General features: G+C 37.6%; 1 protein-coding gene across 2 annotated transcripts in view; it reads left to right on the top strand.

The window, feature by feature from the left end:
• Positions 1-751: 751 nt before the first annotated feature.
• Positions 752-21,198, top strand: part of LOC131054346 (probable polyribonucleotide nucleotidyltransferase 1, chloroplastic) — a 264,974-nt gene continuing 244,527 nt past the window's right edge. Inside the window, exon 1 of one of the 2 annotated variants that reach the window (XM_059218603.1) lies at positions 752-1,207. In XM_059218603.1, coding sequence (XP_059074586.1) covers positions 878-1,207 — 330 coding nt within the window. In that variant the 5' untranslated portion in view covers positions 752-877. The remainder of the gene's footprint in view (positions 1,208-21,198) is intronic. The other variant, XM_059218602.1, reaches the window with a different exon arrangement.

Here is a 21,198-nt window from a genome sequence, read left to right as displayed (position 1 = left end):
CTTGGTAGACCTTTGCGCATTTGTCAATCCATCACCCATTTTCAAATACCCACTGTGAGATGTGGCCCTTCTGCGATCCCTGTTGCTCAACTACCTCTGGTTTCTAAACATCCATGATATCCCTCCATCTTTTCCCTTCAAGATCTCTTGCCTTTCTTCGCCCTTCCTTTGCCTTTCCTCGCTCTTCCTCTCACTTGACTTCCATCTTTTTTATTAAATTCTAAATTAATTAGTATAGTAGTAATTATTTTGTTTTTTTAAACATCTTTACAATATTTTCTTTTTCTTACAATTATTTTTTACATTTATTCATCAGTATTTTTAAAATACATAAGTAATTAAAATTATATATAATAATATATTTTAAAACAATAACTAATAACTAAATTATTTGATAAAAAGATTTTTTTTTTTTTTTTTTTTAACATTTAATATATATAATTACTAAAATCAAATAAAAAATATTTTAAAATAAAAAAATTATATGAATTTTCAACAAAATGTTTTTTTATAATAATTTATAGAAAAATATTTAAATGACCAAACCGTCATAAAATTTTGATATCTGGACCGTCAAAATTGCACGCTTGACCTAACACAAACGGCTCCCTAAATAGATAAAACTAAACGAGCTTTGGTCATATGTAGAAGCACAATACACGATTTAGGCTAAAACCCATTGAAGACCTAAAGATAGAGTAAAAATCCACACATTAAATCGTCATATCACAATTCAAATAAGTAAAGAGTATAGGCTAAATTTCTATATATCATCTTATAAAAAATTATCTACAATTATTTGTGACAGCGGGAGGGGATAAACCTTTATCTGCATATCGTTTCACAGGTCTGGTATAGTCCTGTGAAAATATCAAAGATGATGGTGGGAGCCTCTTCGTTGAGGTGCATTTCCCAACCTTTTCTCCCTCCTCATGCTCGTCGCCGCCAACTCTATTCAACTACTTCAACTAACTGGCGCCCCATTTCCAGAATTGGGAGCAACCTTTTCTCCCTTCACCCAGTTGTGTGCAAGGACGAAGGCAAGACAGCCACAGATAGCGATGCCTCTTCTAAACCAGCCGCCAAAAGAAACTCAAAGATTCTGATTAACACTGTGAGCTCGAACACCGTGGACGGGGCTGATAATAAGGCAGAGCAACCATTTCTGCAGCCTGTTTCAATTAGTATTCCTGTGGGAGATAGACATGTAATTGCCTCTTTTATAGTTTAAATTTCTTTTGTTTTGTTGGTTTTTGTACAAAATTATGATGTTAATATTTTTTTAATTTGTCGTGTCGGAATTTTTGACAAAATTATTTAATACCCGTTTTGTGTTGCTTTTGTTGTAAGTTCTCACATAATTGTCATATCTACTTTGTTTAGTCAATATGTGATAGTACGTAGTAATGCTATAGAATGAGATTAGAGACGAGAATGAATGAGTTGAGTTTTTAATAATGTCCGTTAGATCAAACAGTGTATGTGACCTTTGAAAATTAATCAGGATTTAACATGAATGCTGCACATAAGAAAGGTTGCCAAAGTAAGCTTGAGATATTGTCATGTCTTTCTTGAGGTGGAATCCTATACGATTGAACCTTATTCAGAAAATTCTGCTGTTCAAATAAGGCACTCAACGTGGCAACCCTTGAAATATAAGTATAATTGATTTGAGACTATTTGTAAGCTGGGCATTCCATAATGTTCTGTCATTTGTTTCTGCCATTTTGGATCTACTTCCTGTTCTTTTTTTCGCATTGTGAATATGTTGGTTTCTACCTGAGAAGGTGTGAACTAGCTCTTAATTGTGCTATCAACATTTTCAGTTTTCATTTGACTTCTGCTTTTATGTAAAGCTTTTTGGTCATGGCCATAGCTGGGTTGAGTTCCTTGAATTACTTGCTATTTGAGCTATCAGTATTTTAACCTTTTATTTGATTGCTGTTCTCATGTAGGCTTTTTGATCATGCTTGTAGGTGGGGTTGAATTACTTGATGTAGTACCTCTTCTTCTGCCCAAGTTGTTTTGTCCACATGGTATTTTCCATGACATATCTCTATATGTCTTGATTGGTATTTGGATATTCCTGAAAGTTACTCATTCACTTCTTGTTCTGTTTAATCCAGGTGTTTTTCCTTCTGTTTATCTCTTTCTCCACAACCAGTTTTGGCTGATGACAAGTCTGTATGTCATCCTCCTCCTTTAGGTTTTCTAGTATATGGATCATAGATGCTGCCTTCAAAGGATCCCTGTATCATTAATAATATCTCATGTGGAACCAGTGCATTGATTTTGAGACTATTTATGATCAAATGCTTTTGGAATCTCTTTATTTGTCTCCGTTTCACATCTGATTCTTCCTTTAGGCCAAATTGGTTTATGATGCAGACAAGGATTGAATGAATGAATGCTTTTAAAACACTCACGAGGCCAAACAACCTATGGAACCCACGGATAGCCAGCAAATCAGATAAGCACAAAGGAACCACGAATAAGAGACTAGCAATACCCTGTCTACTTAATTTCTTTTTCCTTCTGTATCTGGATCTTGTACTATCTATCTTGATCAAGAAGTCAGCAACTTATGTTATCCTTTCTTCCTCAAACAGGTTAGTCAAGGTGCTCACATTTAGCGTCTCAATGTAATTGATTTGAATATTCTTGTAAACTGAACACTCCATGATGTAATCCCATTCCATCTTCACCACTTATTGAGTGCAATAACAACATTTTCTATCTGTCCATTCTTCTTTAGGTATCATTCATCTTTTGGTTTCACCTCTGAGTTGGCGAACAATTTTTTAACTGAGCCATAACATTTTCACTTTTTATTTTATTTCCGCTCCTATGTAGTTCTTTTGAGTATGGTCGAATGTGGGATTAAAATGTTTTACAGAGAATGCTTTTTCCCTCCCAAGTTGTCTTGACCATATGCTTTCTTTAATGCACATACTTTTTTATTTCCCCTTTGTTATTGGGGCACTCTTTTATGTTAATACCCCACTTGTTCATCCACTTATTGTTTTGTTTCATCCATGTGTTCTTCATTTTGTCTAATTCCTCTTCTACTACCATCTTCGGCCAGCAATGCAGCTCCATGTTCTCTAATCTTCTTAAATAACTTAGCAACTGGATCATAGCCAATGCCTCAATTGGAGAGGCCCCAGCTTCTGCCAAGACAATTAGAAGAAACAAAGGACTTTAGCTCGAGACTATGTGTGATTAAATGTTTTTGTAATCTCTCTATTTGTCTCCACTTTCTTGCTGATGTGCTGCTACCCCAAATTTCACATCCATAAAGTACCACCGGAACCACTAGCAGCCCAAAAAGAGTTTTCTCAGTTTTCCAAGCCCATAATTCGTCTCTTTTGCACCTATTTTGAAATGAGTATAAGGCTTTCCATCTCCCTTGTATCCTTTTTGCTCTACATGTTTCCCAACTGAGTTTATTCTGAAAATCAAGGCCAAGGTACTTGTAATCATTGACCACTTGCAAGGTACTTCCATCAAAATAAATTCCCTATAAACCATCTTTCTCTTTAGGGTAAAGATCATATTCACTTGCGTTCCTACCTCTTGGCAAAAAAATTCAAGAGCTTTCAAGTGTTCCATCAGATCATGAGCTGTTTGTGCCATTAAAATAAGATCATCTGCATATAAAAGCAACTTTATTACATAGCTGGTCAAGTGGACCCCCCAACCACCAAACTTGTCAATCCATTCCTCTAATTAGTCGATGTACATCCCAAATAAAGTAGGAGATAAAGGGCAGCCTTGTTTGACGGTTGACCCCAATGTCACTTCCAAAGCATTCTATAACCCTTGCTTGGTTTGAATTTTGGCCCAAATTTGATCATACAACCTATGGACAGCTCTTTTGGAATTTCCAATTCCTCCATTCTACTCCATAGTTTGCCTCTAGGTACCTGTTGACGTGTATTTTGTACACTATCAAACACAGAATAAAATACCTAAAGGTACCTTATCCTCTCTTGAGTAAAGCCTCCGAATGCTGAAGATGTCGCAAAAAGGTTCAATCGGGATGACTTCAAGGTTCTTGTATGTAGGGTCTCTACGTGTGGATAAGCTCTCTGTGGTATGATGTGATTTTGCTGGAATCACAAGGGGACTTACATTTGATGATTGAACGTCTGATCTGCTTTGAATATTGCTGGAACACAGGCTCTTGCTAGCTTTGATTTGAAAAAAGGAAAAAAGATGAGGGCAAGGAGAAGATCTAATCCTAATACTAAGGAATGTAGGAGCAATGATTGATTTTCGATGAAATTCTAACTAAGTCTTGTTTTGACATCCCAGGACCATCTCCACAAGGTTAGTGCGATCTTCAAAGGAAAGCTTTATGATGTTCAAATCATCACTGCAGGCATAGACACCATCAGGTTGATGCATATCAATGAAGAAGCGACAATTGAAGTTAAGCTTAAGCTGAATGATTCCAGTTGACTACACAAGGCAAGTCTGCAATCAACAAACTGCTAGTAGTATGGATATACGAATTCCACCATCAATCAAGCACATTTCTTCCACTCATCTAATAACATGAAATTAAACACGAGAAGTATAAAGACCATGCAAATTGTCGAATCGACCCATAAATTTCACCATTTCTTCAATGAAGTTACAAGTCTTTTACAACAACATCTTGGCAACAATCTTTGCCTTCTCTCTCTACTCTACTCTAATTGCTTCCAACTATTCTCTAACTATTCTAACTATTTTCAACTCTCTAACTATTTCTAACTGCTAAAAATTGCCTTTACAAAATGAAATGCCAGGGCTTATATAGTGCCTTCAATACAATTCGATGGCTTAGATCAATTCGAGATCAATGGCCAAGATTCAACAATGAAAACCCTAATTAGGGTTTGTTACAACCATTACATAACATTTAATACTTGACCAATGATAAAATTGTATTGCTTGGACACATGTCCTCTCTAGAAAATTCCACCAATGGATAGCTGGGGTAGGTACATCGGAGTTTGTGCCACCTTCCATGAGTTAGGTACATTGAATCTGGAAATGCTGAGGTGGACCACACTGATTGGAGAAGTGATGACTAGGATGCCACCTCGTCTGACACTTGTAACTTGGTAGATATTCAACTTGATGTTGTTGAGAAGCTAGCTTTAATTAATTCATCTGGTACCATCTGCTTCTTCAACGAACCCTTGTTCTGACTTCTTGTGTCCTTGATGTGCAGGACGATTGATGTACCTTGCCTTGGAATACTGGATTGGAGAAGTCGCCCTTGATGACGTTAGTCCAAAGAAGGCCGTCCTTGTCGATGCTAGGCTGGGTCGAAGAAGGTCGCCCTTGTCCTTGCTTGATCGTCCTGGAGGAGACCGTCCTTGATCTGGCTTGATTTTCCTTGATGAGAGCCTTCCGACTTGTAGATCCTTCGAGTTTGGGAGTCGCCATCTTGATACCTACACAACATTTCAAAATTAGTAATATATCTTGAAATCTAAAAATTAAACTTTAAAAGGAAGATTCAAGATTCCAATTTAGGAAACTTCATGATAAATCTTGAGTTATCATTTCCTAATTTAGGATTTTCAAAGCAAAATTTAAATCTTCAAAAATGGTGCCAAGGTGATTACGCCATACCTCCACTTGGGAATTAATTCTAAAAAAATGATGCAAAAATAGGAGAATTCGCTAGGCAAAATGTAGATCAAGACTCCCTTTAGCAAAATGCGCCCCCTCTCTTCAAAAATCTGGAAATTCGCCTTCAAATGTCTTCAAAAAAATCTGGAAATTATCCTCCAAACTAGCAAGAAATACGCCTCTCCAATAGCCTTCAAGATGAATTTCGCCTTCCTTAGCCTCCACACTTGGTAGAAATTCACTCCACACAAGCTAGATTTCGCACCTCCTTCCTTGCTTCTCCAAATCGCACTTGAAACAATGAGTGAATGATTTGAATAATGAAAAAAAACACACCCCAAATATATAGAGCGCTCACCATTTCATTTCCCATGGGCCGACTTGGTGAAATAGGGCTCAAAATAGATAAAATTAATAAAAAGAAAGAGGCCGACTTTGCAAAAAATAATAGATAATACCCCAAGCGCCCCAATTTTATTTTTAAATTAATAATAATTAATTTTAAATGCCTTTATAATTAAAATTTCGATTTTTTTAAAGGCATAAATTAATTATTAAATGTTTTGCACACTTATTAAATGTCAATTTAATTTCAAAAATATTTCAAGGTTTTATCGAAATTGGCATTTAATGTGTCATAGATGATATTGGCGCCTAGGCATGGCAAGATAATGGACATCAACAAGATCGCTCTGGTCCCTGGGAGAGGGATAGGAGCGCCCTTACACTTTAGCCTTGCAATTCTTGTTTTTCACGTTCAATACCTCATTTTTGACGTCCCAGATGGCATTTTTACTTAGAATTTTGAGTTCAATTTCATGTGATCTTTGGAAGGAGCTTGCCTTAAGGCATTTTCGCCCTGGTCCTTGAGTGAAGGACAGGAGCGCCATTTAGTTGTTTGTGCAAATTCTTGATCTCATCGTCCTTGAATTACCTTTAAGGCACAAAACATGCTTTCTCCATTTTATCTTAAGTCGTGAAAATGAGAAATGGTATTTCAATCGTTAGGCTATTAGGCATGTTGAACATTTCGCTCTGGTCCCTTGGAGAGGGACAGGAGCGCCCTAGCCATTTTTCATCAACTTGATGGCCTTTGTTACTTCATTCCTTCGTGAAACCTTTTAAACATCATTTTGACCTTGCGTCTTGACTTGGATTCGTCCAAATTTGGAGAGGAAGGTTAGCTAATGTGTTTTTCGCCCTGGTCCCTGGGAGAGGGACAGGAGCGATTTTGCATTTATAAGCTCACTTGTGTTTTGCTAGCTTCGAAAATTATCTTCAACGGATCGATTGCGTCTTCCTTCATTCATCTCAAACATGAAACTTGTTTTACCTTTGCCAGAAATTTGTCTTGTGAGAAAATCGCTCTGGTCCCTTGGAGAGGGACAGGAGCTTCTATTGCCATTTGGGTTGATTCTCTTCTTTGTAGCCTACTCAAGTTATATTCAACGGGCAAAACATACTTCCCTTGACCTCTTCAAATCGCGAAATCACTTAAATCTTGCAAGGATAATGCAAATTTGGAATTCAAGCTCCGGTCCTTCAGTGAGGGACGGGAGCACTTTTGACATCTTGGCGTACCCTTTTGTTCTTTAAATCTCTCAATTGCGTCCAAGGCATAAAACATCCTTCGTCCTTCCCATCCAAGTCAAGTTTTGCCATAAAATATCAAACAAATAGGAGAAACTTGAAAAAGTGGCACGGTCCTTCAGTGAGGGACGGGAGCACTTTTTGTCATTTGGGTTGATTTACTCCTTTGTAGACTGCTTAAATTATATTCAATGGACAAAACATGCCCTCCTTGATCTCTTCCAATCATAAAATTGTCCTAATCTTGCAAGAACAGTGCAAATTTGAAAATCAAGCTCCGGTCCTTCAGTGAGGGACAAGAGCGATTTTTGTCCTCAAGGCCAAATCACTACAATTTTCATCTCGAAATTCCTTTGCTAGGGAAGATTTCACCTTACTTCATGCTATGAATAAAAGTTCAAGTCTAAGAAAAGTCTAAAAATGTGTATATAAAGGAAATCGCTCTGGTCCTTCAGTGAGGGACAGGAGCGAATTTGACCTTCTAGGCAAAAACTTCATCATTTCATTGTCTTTGATCAAGTCTGGATGCTCTATCATGCTCATTTCGTCCTTCACCATGCCTTTGATGTTTCAATTTGACCAAACAAGGCCAGGAATGACTCAAATAAGCCTTTTCGCCCTGGACCCTTGGTGAGGGACAAGAGCACTTCGCCTTGGTCCCTTGGAGAGGGACAGGAGCGAAATTCGCTCTGGATCCTCAGTGAAGGACAGGAGCGAAATTTGACTTTTTGAACTCTCTATCAGGATAATTTTTATGGAATATAACATTTAAGTATTCTTATACTTTAAGTTATATTCCATATATACTTTCAGGATGTTTGAGAGTGGTTTCAGACCTCCAGGAGTTATATTGCAAAATCTAGTTTTTTGAGGTTTTTCAGTTTCCAGACTTAGTCAAATTTCAGGATCAGGACATTCCAGACTTAGCCAAATTTCAGGATCAGGACATCACTCAAGCCAGACTTGCTATCCTATTGATCTCCCCGACAACACTCAAAATGGAAAGGCTAACTAACAAAACCCTAAAAGACCAAAAAAACAAACCCTAAAAAGCAAAAAACAAAGGGTCCCCATTTGCAATGGGGCGATGTGTGAAAACGTCACAATAGTACCGTGTCAAAAGCTTTTTTGAAGTCCACAAAGCAACAAAAGACCTCTCCTCCCTGTTTATCCCAAACCTTCTCAATCAAGTGTCTAAGTGTAATGCAATGGTCAATGGTAGAATGTTTTGGCTGAAAGCCTGCTTGACCTTTCACCCTCTTTCTTTCCTTTTCAGCCCAAATACTGATTCATCTTTCTATCATGCTCCCAAAAAGTTTACCAAAAAGAGGGTTGATCATTATAGAGTGGTAATTTGAAGGGTTGTTGATATCGCCGCTTTTGAGCAAAGGGATGACAACACTGGTTGTTTAATTTGTTGGAAGCTTAGTGAAAGGCAACTGATCCTAGCAGTCCCACACAAGAACCAACTCACAAATGTAGCAAGATCAAATGCAGTATAGAATAATAACACTCAGAAATTTTGATCAGAACTCACATTACAGTCTAATTACAGGCATGCACCCCAGCCACAAGGCTTTACAATTTGCTTGGAATCTCTCCAATGCCTAGGCAGGCCAGCAACTAAAGGAGTTTCTGCTTCTCTACTTCATGATCCCATGTACTTGTATTCCTCTTTTCACACATAGCTTGTTTGTTTTTAAAGAGGATATTAGTGTCCAGCATGGGAAGACACTGCTAGTCGATAATAGCCTGATCTGAGAACTCTCATTAGTCATGAAAGATTGAACAAGAATAGGTGTGAGAAGGTAAATGCCTGGTATTTAATAACTTAATTACTGTCCAGCAAGGTAATTATCGTCACAGGTATAACACAACCACTGCTCATCAATGTGGCTGCAGTTAGCCTTTAATAGGCTCTTTCAGAGACTGCAGGGGGAATATTTCCCATGACTTTATTAAATTGCCCAACATAGGGCTCTTTAGGTAATGCACCCACAATCTGATTAGGATTGCCCGATAGTTAGGGTGAAAGGTCTGTGGTGCAGGCCCTAGTAACAGTTTCAGATTTGTCAGCAAAAGATTGCCACACAGGTCAAAAGAGCTAGCCAGGACTCCATTTATTTCTAGAGTCTGAAACACACAAACAATGCATCATAGACCTTGCAAAAAGACCAAATGAATCTAAAAATACACAATAATTAAAGCAAAAGCCAAAATTGGAATGATCATGTTTTTGGTTGAGTAGGATTGTGGGTGACCCAGATGCTTCTGCAACAGATACATCGGATAAGTGAAAAATGTTCCATGAACTTGAGGCTCTTGAACATTTTGAAAACCTCGGAACTGAGATGCTATGCTTGTTCTTGATGCACAGTGTCTCTTTATTTGCTTCCTTCTTCCTCTCTATTAGACATTCACCTTTTGTCTTTTAATCTATTGGTAATCTACCACCATTTCTATTGCATCCCATTCTTCCCACAATTTTAAATCTTTATGCACTGCCATGCTTGACTGATCCTTAAAGGAAGGATGCAAATCTGCCTTGTTGAAAATCAGTAAGATATCAATTTTCTTGGGGAGCTCTATCTCAGTCTTCTGTTGTGAACTTTTTCAAAATTTTAAATTGTCCCAACATTTTCTTTTTCTTTCTTTTATGAGCAAAGACTAACTCTCCAACTTGAAAAGCATGTTGCATTTGAGCTTAGGGATACTTCTTTAAATCTTTTGTTACCTTAGGGAATTCTTGCATATGTCTGAAACTTACTTCCTTCCCTCTACATCCTTTTGACAACTCTTTGAAAGGAATTTTAGCATGTTTCTCCAAGAAATTATTTACCTTTTGTGAAAACTTCATTTATCTTAACCGTTGTTCCATTTCCTTGTAATTTGTCTAAAAACTATTGTCCAAAATTCAAACATATTGTGGAACTGCTGACTACCTCTTCATTTTCTTTTAATGGATTGAAAGTATATTTGCTTCAATCCTTCATAATAGCATAAGTATTCTTGCTTCCATCATATACAATCTTGATTAGACTACCATGGTCTTCCTAGCAAAGCATGGCAAACATCCATAGGCATAACATTGCACAAGATTTCATTTTTATAAGCGCAAATCTGAAAATCAACTAGACATTGTTTGCTTAACAAAGTTGATGCTCCTTCTGCAGCCATGATACTTTGTATGGATTAGGATGCTAGATCCTCTTTTGCTTGAGTTTTTCCACCATCTCTTTGGACACCAAATCATCTATGCTTCCACTATCAACAATGACTTCGCAAAAATTTCCTCCAGATTTGCATACGGTTCTAAAACGTCTCCTTCTTTGAATTGGTTCCTTCTCCTCTTATTTTGGTTTCAACAATACTCTTTTAATATAAGAGCCTCACTATGTTCTAGCTCCTCCATGTGTTCAGTTGAAGCAACACTTTCTTTGCATGCTTGAGCAATGCGGTTCTTAGCCACACCTCTTCTAGTATTATCCTGCTATAATTGAGGACATTGAAAGGCTTTATGACCAGCCTCTCCACATTTATAACAAATGAATCCTTTGTCTCTTCCTCTTGAAGTATGCTCCTCTCCCTTCGAATTTTGGATTGAATTACTATTTTGAGGAGTGCATGTCTCTCAATGTTACTCTTTACTGCTTTTAGTTTGGCCTCTTCCTCTCCCTTTGGGATTATTTTGCTGCTTCCTTGGCAACTTTTCTTTTGCCTTTACAACATATTGATAGGCCCCCTTTACTATCCTTACTAGGACCATACTCATCTCATTTTGAATTTGAATTGATATTCAAAGTACATTGATGCACCTTGCAATCTATTTTTCAAATTTTTTTACACGAATAGTTCAAAATTTGAACTTGTAGGATTTTTTTGTGCACTCCTTGGCCTTCATCTCTTTCTATTTCAAATTTTGTAATTGCTTTAGTAAATTCAACCAATAGTTTGATAGCAAGAATTTTATCTTCAATTTTGCAACCATTCGATTCCATTATCAGATCTTCGCTTTTTCTTTTCTTTGCTTGTCTTTACAACATATTGATGGGAGCTCTACTATCCTTACTAGTACCATACTCATCTCATCTTGGATTGATATTCAAAGTACATTGATGTACCTTGGTCTATTTTAAATTTTTTTTAAAAATAAATAGTTCAAATTTTGAACTTGTAGGATTTTTTTGTGTGCTCCTTGGCCTTCATCTCTTTCTATTTTAAAATTTGTAATTGCTTTAGTAAATTCAACCTGTAAATTGATAGCAAGAATTTAATCTTCAGTTTTGCAACCATTCGTTTCCATTATCAGATCTTCTCTTTTTCTTTTCTCTACGTATCCACCTACATATGATCCCACCACAAGGATGTATGCCCTTTTAACTTGATACTAGCAAATTTTACATTTGTTGGGTTTATATATTGACTCAGACTCAAAATATTTTTTCATTTCTGAAATCCAATTTATGAGCTCAGAATTCAGGCTCCCATTGTAATATGGAATATTTATTTATGATTTGTTTCTTATGTGTGACATAGCTCTCAAGAATGGTTTATTCATGTAGTCCTCCATTCTCCGATTTTGGTCTATTGCTTCTTCTTCTTCATCATCATCATCATCATCTTCACTCATGTCTAAAATATGCACTCCTCTTTTGTGTGTTGCCTTTATTGCTTTCAGTCTTTGTCATTGCTCTTAACATTTCTACTATATCATTATTTTTTGACCTATCAGTTTGCCTCTATGAGCCATGTCTTCTATTTTAGCTCGTTGTGGTCACAAGATTCTCACTTGCAACAAATTTTTTAAAGCTTTCCAAGATTGACTCCTTCAGACACTTTATAAACCTAATGAACTAACCTTGGCTTTGATACCACTTGATGCAAGCAAGGATTTGGAGCTCAGTGAAAGGCAATTGATCTTAGCAGTCCCACACAAGGACCAAGTCATAAATGCAACAATATAAAATGCAATATAGAATAACATTTAGAAATTTAGATTATAACCCACATTACAATCTAATTACAGGTACACAGCCTAGCCACAAGGCTTTACAATTTGCTCAAAATCTTTCCAAAGACTAGGCTTGATTGTCCCAGTCCTACACAGGTCAACAATTAAAGGAATTTTTTTCTTTTAAACTCCACGATCCCCTATAACTATGTACCTCTTTTCACACATAGTTTGGTTGTTTGTAAATAGAATATTAATGCCTAGTGTTAGCAAGAAATTTGAAGGAGACAGGTTGGAGTTCTGTTCCCAAAGGATTCCTGCTATTGTAGTCTAATTACATTGGACTTAGTTCTTTTGAGGTGAAATAGAGTTATGTTGGATCTATTCTAAGGACTCAAACAAAAAGAAAACACCATACACTATATTCGGCTTAAGAACTAGATCTCTTTATATTCATTTATCAATATATCAAGTATAGTCCCTTATATCTCCTTATGTATTATATCTTTTCTATATGTTCTAACTCTTCTCTATTATTCTTCTATTCTGGTGAATAGATCTTTCATCTATACTTATATCTACTATTAGGGTATCCCTAAAGAATATTCTATCTTCCAAACTACATATTCCAGATTCCTGTTTCTAGGTTACACCCTTATGTTTGTATCTCGTTTTCTAGTCAACATCATCCCCTTGACAAAACCTTGATTTGTCCTCAAGTTAACTTTGTCTGATGTCTTGGTGAAAGTGTTTCAACCTTGCCCCACTTACATAACAATGTAAAATTTTGCCATCTAAGGTTTCTAACCGGATTGCACTAGATTCTTGGGTGTCATTAATCCTATAGGAGCCGAGCCATCATACGCTAAGTTTGCTTTGCTTTTTTGAACTTGCTGTCATATAGCAGGATGATGTCCCCAAGCTTGAATTGTTTCATTCTCAAATTCCGATCATGCCAAGCTTTTTGTCTTCTTTGTTCTGTTAATAGGTGCCCTTTAGCAAGTTGTCTGTCCTCTAGCTTGTCTAGTCACTCAAGTCGTTCTTTGACAAAGCTGTCTTTTGTAAGCTAGATTGTGATTGCCATTTTGAGGTTATTAACAATAAAATTAATAGGTAGAGTAGCTTCGAGGCCATATATGAGTTCAAAAGGTGAGTTTGAGGTGGCTCGTTTGTATGTTGTCTGGTAAGCCCGAAGTATTGTTGGTATTTTAATGTCAAAATATGTTCTGTTTGCATTACACATCTTAGTTAAGGTTGTCCCCAAAATTTTATTTTGTGCTTCGCTGGTCCTGTTAGCTTGTGGGTGGTAGGGAGTATTTTGGTTGTGTGTTATCATAAAGTTATTTAGGAGGTCCTTGATAGCTTTGTTCACAAAAATGCTTCCCTTGGTCACTTGTGATGCTTAAAGGACAACCAAATTGGTTGATTATGTTACTGTAGACAAACTTAGCTGCTGTGTAAGCAGTGCAATCCTTAGTTGGTTCAACTTCTGCCTATTTAGTCAAGCAATCCACTCTGGTAATGATGAATCTTGCTTTGGATGCTTTAGCTGGTGGGCCAATGTGTTGAATGAAATCAATTGCCCATTTTTCAAATGGGTTCTGGGCAAGGACCGATTGTAATGGCATCTTGTCTCGAGATATAGGATGTCTGGTTCATTGGTAGATATTGCAATGTTTAGTGTATTGTTTGCAATCCTTATATAAGGTTGGCCACCATAGTTTGGATGGTAGGATTTTCTGAGCTATAGCATCCCCATTAAAATGTTCATCGGCTATACCTTCATGTGCTTCCCTTAGAATTTGTTCTCTTTCATGTTCATAGACTACTCTTTGTAGCACATCATTCCTTCCTTTGTTTATGCAATGTTCCTTCTATTAAGGTGAATGGTAAAGACTTCCTTAACAGAAGTTGCTTATCATGGGAATTCATATCTGATGGGTATGCCTCTGTTAAAAGCAGCACAATGACATCATGAAGTTCCTCCAGAACTGCTATGATCCAGAATAGTATACTTCTCAGTCTCCTTTCCTGATTGATATACCAGGTCTGGACTACTGTAATATCCTTGGCCAAGTCTACACAGATTTGTTTGCAGAATTTTCTATTTTCTTAAAATGTTAACACACTCTAATGTAGAGAAGAATTCACAGGTGACCAAAAACAATTCTTTCTATTATTCAAATAACACTTTTTTAGAATTTCACAAACTCAAAATTCACTTAACAGCTAATATGGAGAAAGTCACAAAACTGCTCCACTAAATATTTTTCTTAGGGAACCAGAATTACAGATCATTGAGTCTCAAGGACCAAACTACATAGTCTATGAAAACTAAAAAGGAAATCTTCGACATACTAATTCTTTTGCAGAACAAGTCTTCTCTCTGGCTTAGGGCAGCACAATAGTGCTTGCGTTCTCGGGCGCAAGCAACGAGTGGCTTGGAACTCCACTTAGCCCTGCAGGGTGCCCCTTTGGATTCTGATTGCAATTGTTATGACACCTCCCTTTAATCGAGTGATCTACTATATTCATAATGGGCGCTCCAATTTGTAGGCAAATGTGCTAAGCGATACTCCAACGGGTTATGCAGTATCCCAAAAGCTCGGGTCATTCCATTGGCCTTATTGCATTGACTTGAGGCTTTGCCCTGTCGTAGACAAAGGCAAAGGCTGGTGATCATCCCCTAATCGGGGTGGTGAGAGCTCCCTGCAACTTTGCCCTTGGTGAAGGTCGATCCAACGTGGATCCAGCTCCTCTTGATATTCAATCCCTTACGTCTGGACCTGGTAGCAAAATCACGATATCAGAGCAAGCTTTAACGGATAGCTCAAAAAGATGAAAACAACAATGGCATGGGTTATGCCCCACCTTGTTTTCTCACTGGAATGGTCATTCCAGCAGATCATGGTCCTTCCAAGCACTTGTTATCATCCAAGCATACCTCACCAAAAGCCACGATCCTCCTTAAGTAGAATAGGTGTCCCGTAGTATGGAGGAGCTGATGTCAGGTTGGTGAAACAAAAAAAAGAAATATAAACTTAAATAAAACTTGACATAGGATATTTAATAAAATATCTGTAATGTCCCCTTCCTTGGTGACAGGCAGTTGAGCAGGGATTGGTCTATCATTTGGTTCTCGTAGGCTAGTGGAGTGAAGTGGGAACCCGTTTAGGAGTTATGGAGCCTTGCAGGGGGCTTTGTGAGCCAATTCAGATATTCAGATGACAACTCCTAGTTTTTAGGAGGGATCCCTATTTTTTAGGAAATGACTGAGAGTTGTGTTGGTGGAAAATTTTGTGCACTTGGGGAAATATACAAAATTGTGGCTTCAACCATAGTGTGTGAGTATAAACTCTCCTAATTAAGGGAAGACTCCCCCTATCTGGCTCCCCCTATCTATCTAATACTAAAACTAAAATAGGATGGAACAACTGTCTTTCTTCTTTTTTCAAGAAAGCCAATATCCTTTTCTCTCCACAGAAAAGTGATAGCAATTTAACGTAAAATAGGAGTAACAACTTTTGAAATAAAATGAGAGAAAGGAAATGAAGTTTCCTGAAAGCTCAAAGACTTCCGTCACTTCCTTCGGAATGGGACAACAATATCAAGCTCAATGTCTTGAATATGTGAAGTCCTATCTACCCTTTTCTATACTAATAATAACAAAAACAAAATATAACATCACAAAGTCTGAAATAACTTATTCCTTTCTACACAAAACAGCAAGAACTAGTGTGAGCTCAAAGTCTCACAGCTATTTCCTATCACAAAATCTACCTCTAATCTCTCTCAAGAACAAGTGTAAGCACAAAGTATTTCCTATCACAAAATATACTATTACCTTTGAGCCAAGTGTTGGTGTTAGCTAGGATAGGCTGAAATCTCTCAAGAATGGAAGTGCATTCTTTGTGTGACCACTGAATTAATTGAAGTGGGGCTTCATCAACTCTTCGTGAAACATACTCTAGATCAAGCACATTCCCATCATCAATCATTCCTTGCGGAATGCCCATCAGGTTCAAATCAACAATCTACTCAAGGGTGAGCCTACAATAATCCATCTTACAAACCTCCTTTCTCTGTACGGAGATCCACCCAAATATCCTTTATGCGATGCACATGTATGAAGGACTTTTTGATTCTCTCCTTCATACCTCGGTAGTCGAAATCTGCTCTTGACTTGAACCTTTTGAGTTTTATCTCCTGCATTTCGGTCTCCATGGCTTTGGCTTTGGTGGATGTAATGAGGGAGTACTGACCAATCTTCAATGGGTTAGTTGTAGAAATCCCCATCTCAACCTTATGCCTGATAGATTGATGTGCATGAACAACCATGATCTGTCTTCCCAACTCCATAAGAATAATCTTATCAGTTGGGTATATAGGAAGCATGTATGATTGCCCGCTGCTGTAACATCCAACTCTCATGTAAGTGAAAGTCGGGAATTGAAGGAATAAGCAGCCATATTCATTCACTCTTTCCCATGCCTCATCTGATACTCTTCTATTCTTTAGTGTCTTGGCAAACTGACACATAAAATAACCAAAGAATGCATCCTGGACCCTCCTGTAATGCAATCTGCTGGGCCTCAAGGGCAACTGATCATAGTACTCCCACACAGGTATAAGCGAGCGATCACCCTTGGTAGAAAGACCAGGGAAATGTCTAAGTGATGCTGCTATATACACAAGATATGAGTTCATATAGAACTTCATAGTGGTAGGAACTGCTGCAAGTTGTTCACACAAAGCGTCACTGATTACTTCTCCCCAAAAGATGTGATGGGACTGCCTTATGAACATGATAAATTGATACATCCAGGGTTCGAAAACATTAGAATGTTCCAAACCCAACATCCTGCTAAGGAGAGTGATGGTGTCTTCGATTTCCCACTTGAAATCACAACGATGCAATTTGGCCCATCTTGTGAGAGCTACCCATGGCTCATGAATCCACCTGTTAATGTGGTGCTTGCAATCCTTTTCCCTTTTGGCATAGTAATCAGCTGCACTACTTTTGGAAATCTCCATGTATAGGGCAGCAAATGGGATTCTGAAAACTTTCTCAATGGTGTCCGCATCAAGACGGATTATGGCTTCTCCATCATCATTCTTGATGGTTCTTGTCTCCTTGTCAAAATGGTGAGCACAAGCAAGAACGAACTCGGGTTCTAGGGCAGTCACCGGAAAAGAAGAAGCATAGTGAATGTGGCTGTCCAACAATCGTTGCATATTGCTATCCTTTGGATCCTCCACCCTTTTGATGAAATCTGACATGTCAACATGCCCTATTTCCGTATCCTTGATATGATCCATAGGAGAGGAAACTTGTGAAGGGGAGACCTCATTCTGGTACTTATCAAATTTGTATTTCATCTTCTTTGGAGCGGAAGATGATGGTAAATCTAACATTGAAGAACAACCTGATATGTTTGATCAACAAAAACGAACTCCCAAGAACAAGAAGCAATCCTTGAAAGAAGAGAATGAATCTCTTAAATAGACAAAAGAAGAAGATTCAAACCCTAGCCACGTTTTCAAAAACGCCATATGCAGCAAAAACGCCTAACAAATGCATGAAGAATCGGTCAAATGTAACTTCCAATCCCCATGCCTAGGTAAGAGAAGCCAAAACGACTTAGGAGGAGGATTCGTGGCACTTCCAATAGGTAAATCTTGGCATTTGAAGAACACGTGTTTGCTATTTTAACGCCTTTGAATCAGCAAAAACGACTAGCATATGGCACAAAAAGAGTTTCAAAATGCATGAAAATATCTTAGGAATCAAAACGCCTTCCTCCTAAAATCTCTCCACAAAAATCGATTAAATCCTTCAACAAATTCGACTTGAATAGCTGGTCGGGTTCTTGGAGAAGGGCAACAAGTTTAAAATTTGCAAAGAACATATGAAATCGGGTTTCTAAAACCCATTTGCAAGTTTTAATATGTTCACTTTTCATGCATTAAGGCAAAATCGGGATTTTGAGAGAAAACTACAAGTTTAAAATACATGTAATAGGGAAATAAAACTCCCTTTACAAGTTTAAACAACTCAACAAAAGACTAGTAAAGGGAAAATAAAATTCCTTTAACAAGTCACAAAAATAACTTAACTTAAAAATAAAACTTGTAATAGGGAAATAAAATCCCTATTACAACTTAAACTTAAAATGACTTTATAAAACTTGTTAATAGAGGAGAAAAACCCCTACCATAACTTAAAATCACTTAAGTGAAACTTTTTAAATAATTAACAAGTTTTATTTTAACTTTATGATTTAAAGTTCACTTGTAATATGTTCAAAAAGTTCCTACAACGACTTAAAAGACAAAAAGGAACAAGGGGGAAAATAAAACTTGCAACTTAAGTAAAATTTCCCACTTGCAGCTAAGGAGAAAAACCCCGAAATTGAAGGAAAAACATAGCGAATGAACTCGAAACGCGATAAAATTCGAAACGTGGTTTGAGGATGGATCGAGGATTAGTCTAGTCCAGAGGTAGGGCAAAATTCTACCTCGAGAAGCATGCCATATAGTAAAATTTTCAGTTTTTGACAAAAAATTCTATGTAATAGTCCATATTTTTGAAAACAAAAATGAGGGCAACAACTGGCTCTAACTGGGGAATTCATTTCACTTATTGTGAGAATTGAAACCAGATCTCTAAGTGCCTTCCTCCTTATCCATTGGGCCACAAAATCAATCAACGCGAAAACAAACAAAAAGACAAAAGACCAAAAGAAAAAGACTCGGACATTATTTACAATGATTCATCTCGAACCTTCATTCGAAGTAATGCTTCAGGTGCTGACCACTATAGGGCAGCGCAAATGGTGTACCATCACGATAAGCCAAGATAAAGCTATCTTCTCCAACAACACGGTGAATGGTGAAAGGTCCATGCCATAGAGAATCAAATTTTCCATGTAAGCCTTTAGGTTCTCTGCGCTTATCCCAAAGCAACACATCACCAACTTGAAACCCCCTTTGCTTAGCTTAATTGTCAAAAAGGATCTTGACTTGTTTCTAATGCTGAGCTATTCGGTCTACCACTTGTGTCCTTTGCTCTTCCAGCTGGGAAAGATACATGATTCTTTTGTCTAAAGCACTTTCAAAGGTCCCATCCTCAATTGCTTTAGCCAATGTAAGGGCAGGAATTTCCAAAGTGATGGGTATTTCTGCATTTATCCCATAAAGAAGCTGAAATCGTGACATACCAATAGCTCTTTTGGGTGTAATTCTGTCGGCCCATAAAGCATCTAAAGAGTCTTATGCCAAGACCTTTGATTCTCCTCAACAAGCTTGCGTATGATAGTAATCAAGTTCTTATTACTTGATTCTGCCTAACCATTACCTTGAGGATAATAGTCAGATGAATGAGCTAATAAGATACCATATTCAAAACAAAACTGTGTTATCTCAAAAGAACAGAATGTGGCTGCATTATCTGTCACAATCTTGTGTGGAACACCAAACCTGGAGATTATGTTCTGCTTGAGAAATCTACATACCACCTTAGAGGTAGCATGCTTCACTGGTACTACCTCCACCCACTTGGTGAAATAATCTGTTGCCGTGAGAACATATGAATGACCTGCACTTGAAGAAGGATTGATAACACCAATGAAATCAATACCCCATTGCCGAAAAGGTTCTTCGATTACCACAAGCTTTAATGGCAATGCTGCAAGCTTTTGTTTTCCCACAAACTGTTGACAATGAACACACTTTTGCACCCATCTGAAGACATCACGGAACAATGTTGGCCAATAATATTTAGCTCACAAAATCTTATGAGTAGTCACTAGTGCGGATAAATGCCCACCATAGGCCTGATAATGGAAAGATTCTAACAATCTAACTAGTTACGCCTTATCAACACAACGAAGGAAGGTTCCATCAACAACTCGCTTGTACAAACTGCTGTCCCAAAGAACAAAGTTTGCAGACTTGAGCTTGACATTCCTCTTTTCTTTAAATGATAAATGCGCTGGACATTCACCATAAGTCAGAAAATAGGCCAAATCTGAATACCACTCGTCAGTTGTACTGACGAACAACACTCTAGGGAGATCTTCTGAATCATCATATTCTTGATTATAAAGAACATTTTCAGCTATAAGCTGACAAAGACCCTTTCCACAAACGAGTTGGCAGGTTTTATCTCTAAATCCTACTCCTGGATTTTTGCAATCCAGTTTCCCCTCTTCGTACCAAACTCTTGTTGAGTCAAGATTGATTTAACTACTGTTTCTGGAACTAGAACCACAATATGAGAATTCAGAATATAGAATCTAAAATTCTTAATTGCTTTCACCACAGCATAAGCATTCTTTTCAACTAAGGAGTATTTAAGTTCATGAGTCTTCAAGGGACAGCTCATGAAAGCAATGGGAGACTCAACTCCTTCTGAGTTTTTCTGCATTAGAATAGCAGACAGAGTATGCTCAGAAGCATAACTGTACATGATAAAATCTTTGGTGTAATCTAGACAAACCAGCACAGGTGCATGAGCAATAGCTTCCTTAGTCTCATTGAACGCATCCTTTCCTATTGAATTCCAACGGAAAACGGTTTTTTCCTTTCATCATCAACGATATAACGCGTCTTTTCTGCAAAATTAGGTATGAACCGTCGTAGAAAATTTACTTTGCCAAAGAAAGAATGGACAACTGTCTTACTACCAGGCAAAGAAAGAGACTGAATTGACTTCACTCTTTTTGGGTCGATCTTAATACCTTCTTTGGAGACAACATGACCAAGAAGCTTTCCCTCATTCACTCCAAAGACTGATTTCTTAGGATTAAGAGAAATGCCGTGCTTGCGGCACCTTTCTAATACATCTTGCAAGTGAAAAAGATGATTCTCACGATCTTTTAAAAAAACGGTGAGATCATCAAGATATACCACAATATACCTTCCCAAAATACCACGAAAAGCTAAATCCATGGCTCTTTGAAAGGTAGCTCCTGCATTGATTAAACCAAAAGGCATCCTACGATACGCAAAAGTACCCCTGAATT

The sequence above is a fragment of the Cryptomeria japonica genome, chromosome 3 (genome assembly GCF_030272615.1).
Source record: "Cryptomeria japonica chromosome 3, Sugi_1.0, whole genome shotgun sequence".
Taxonomy (NCBI): Eukaryota; Viridiplantae; Streptophyta; class Pinopsida; order Cupressales; family Cupressaceae; genus Cryptomeria; species Cryptomeria japonica.
Note: the sequence above shows the minus strand (reverse complement) of the source record. Positions and strands in the feature narration are given on the sequence as shown.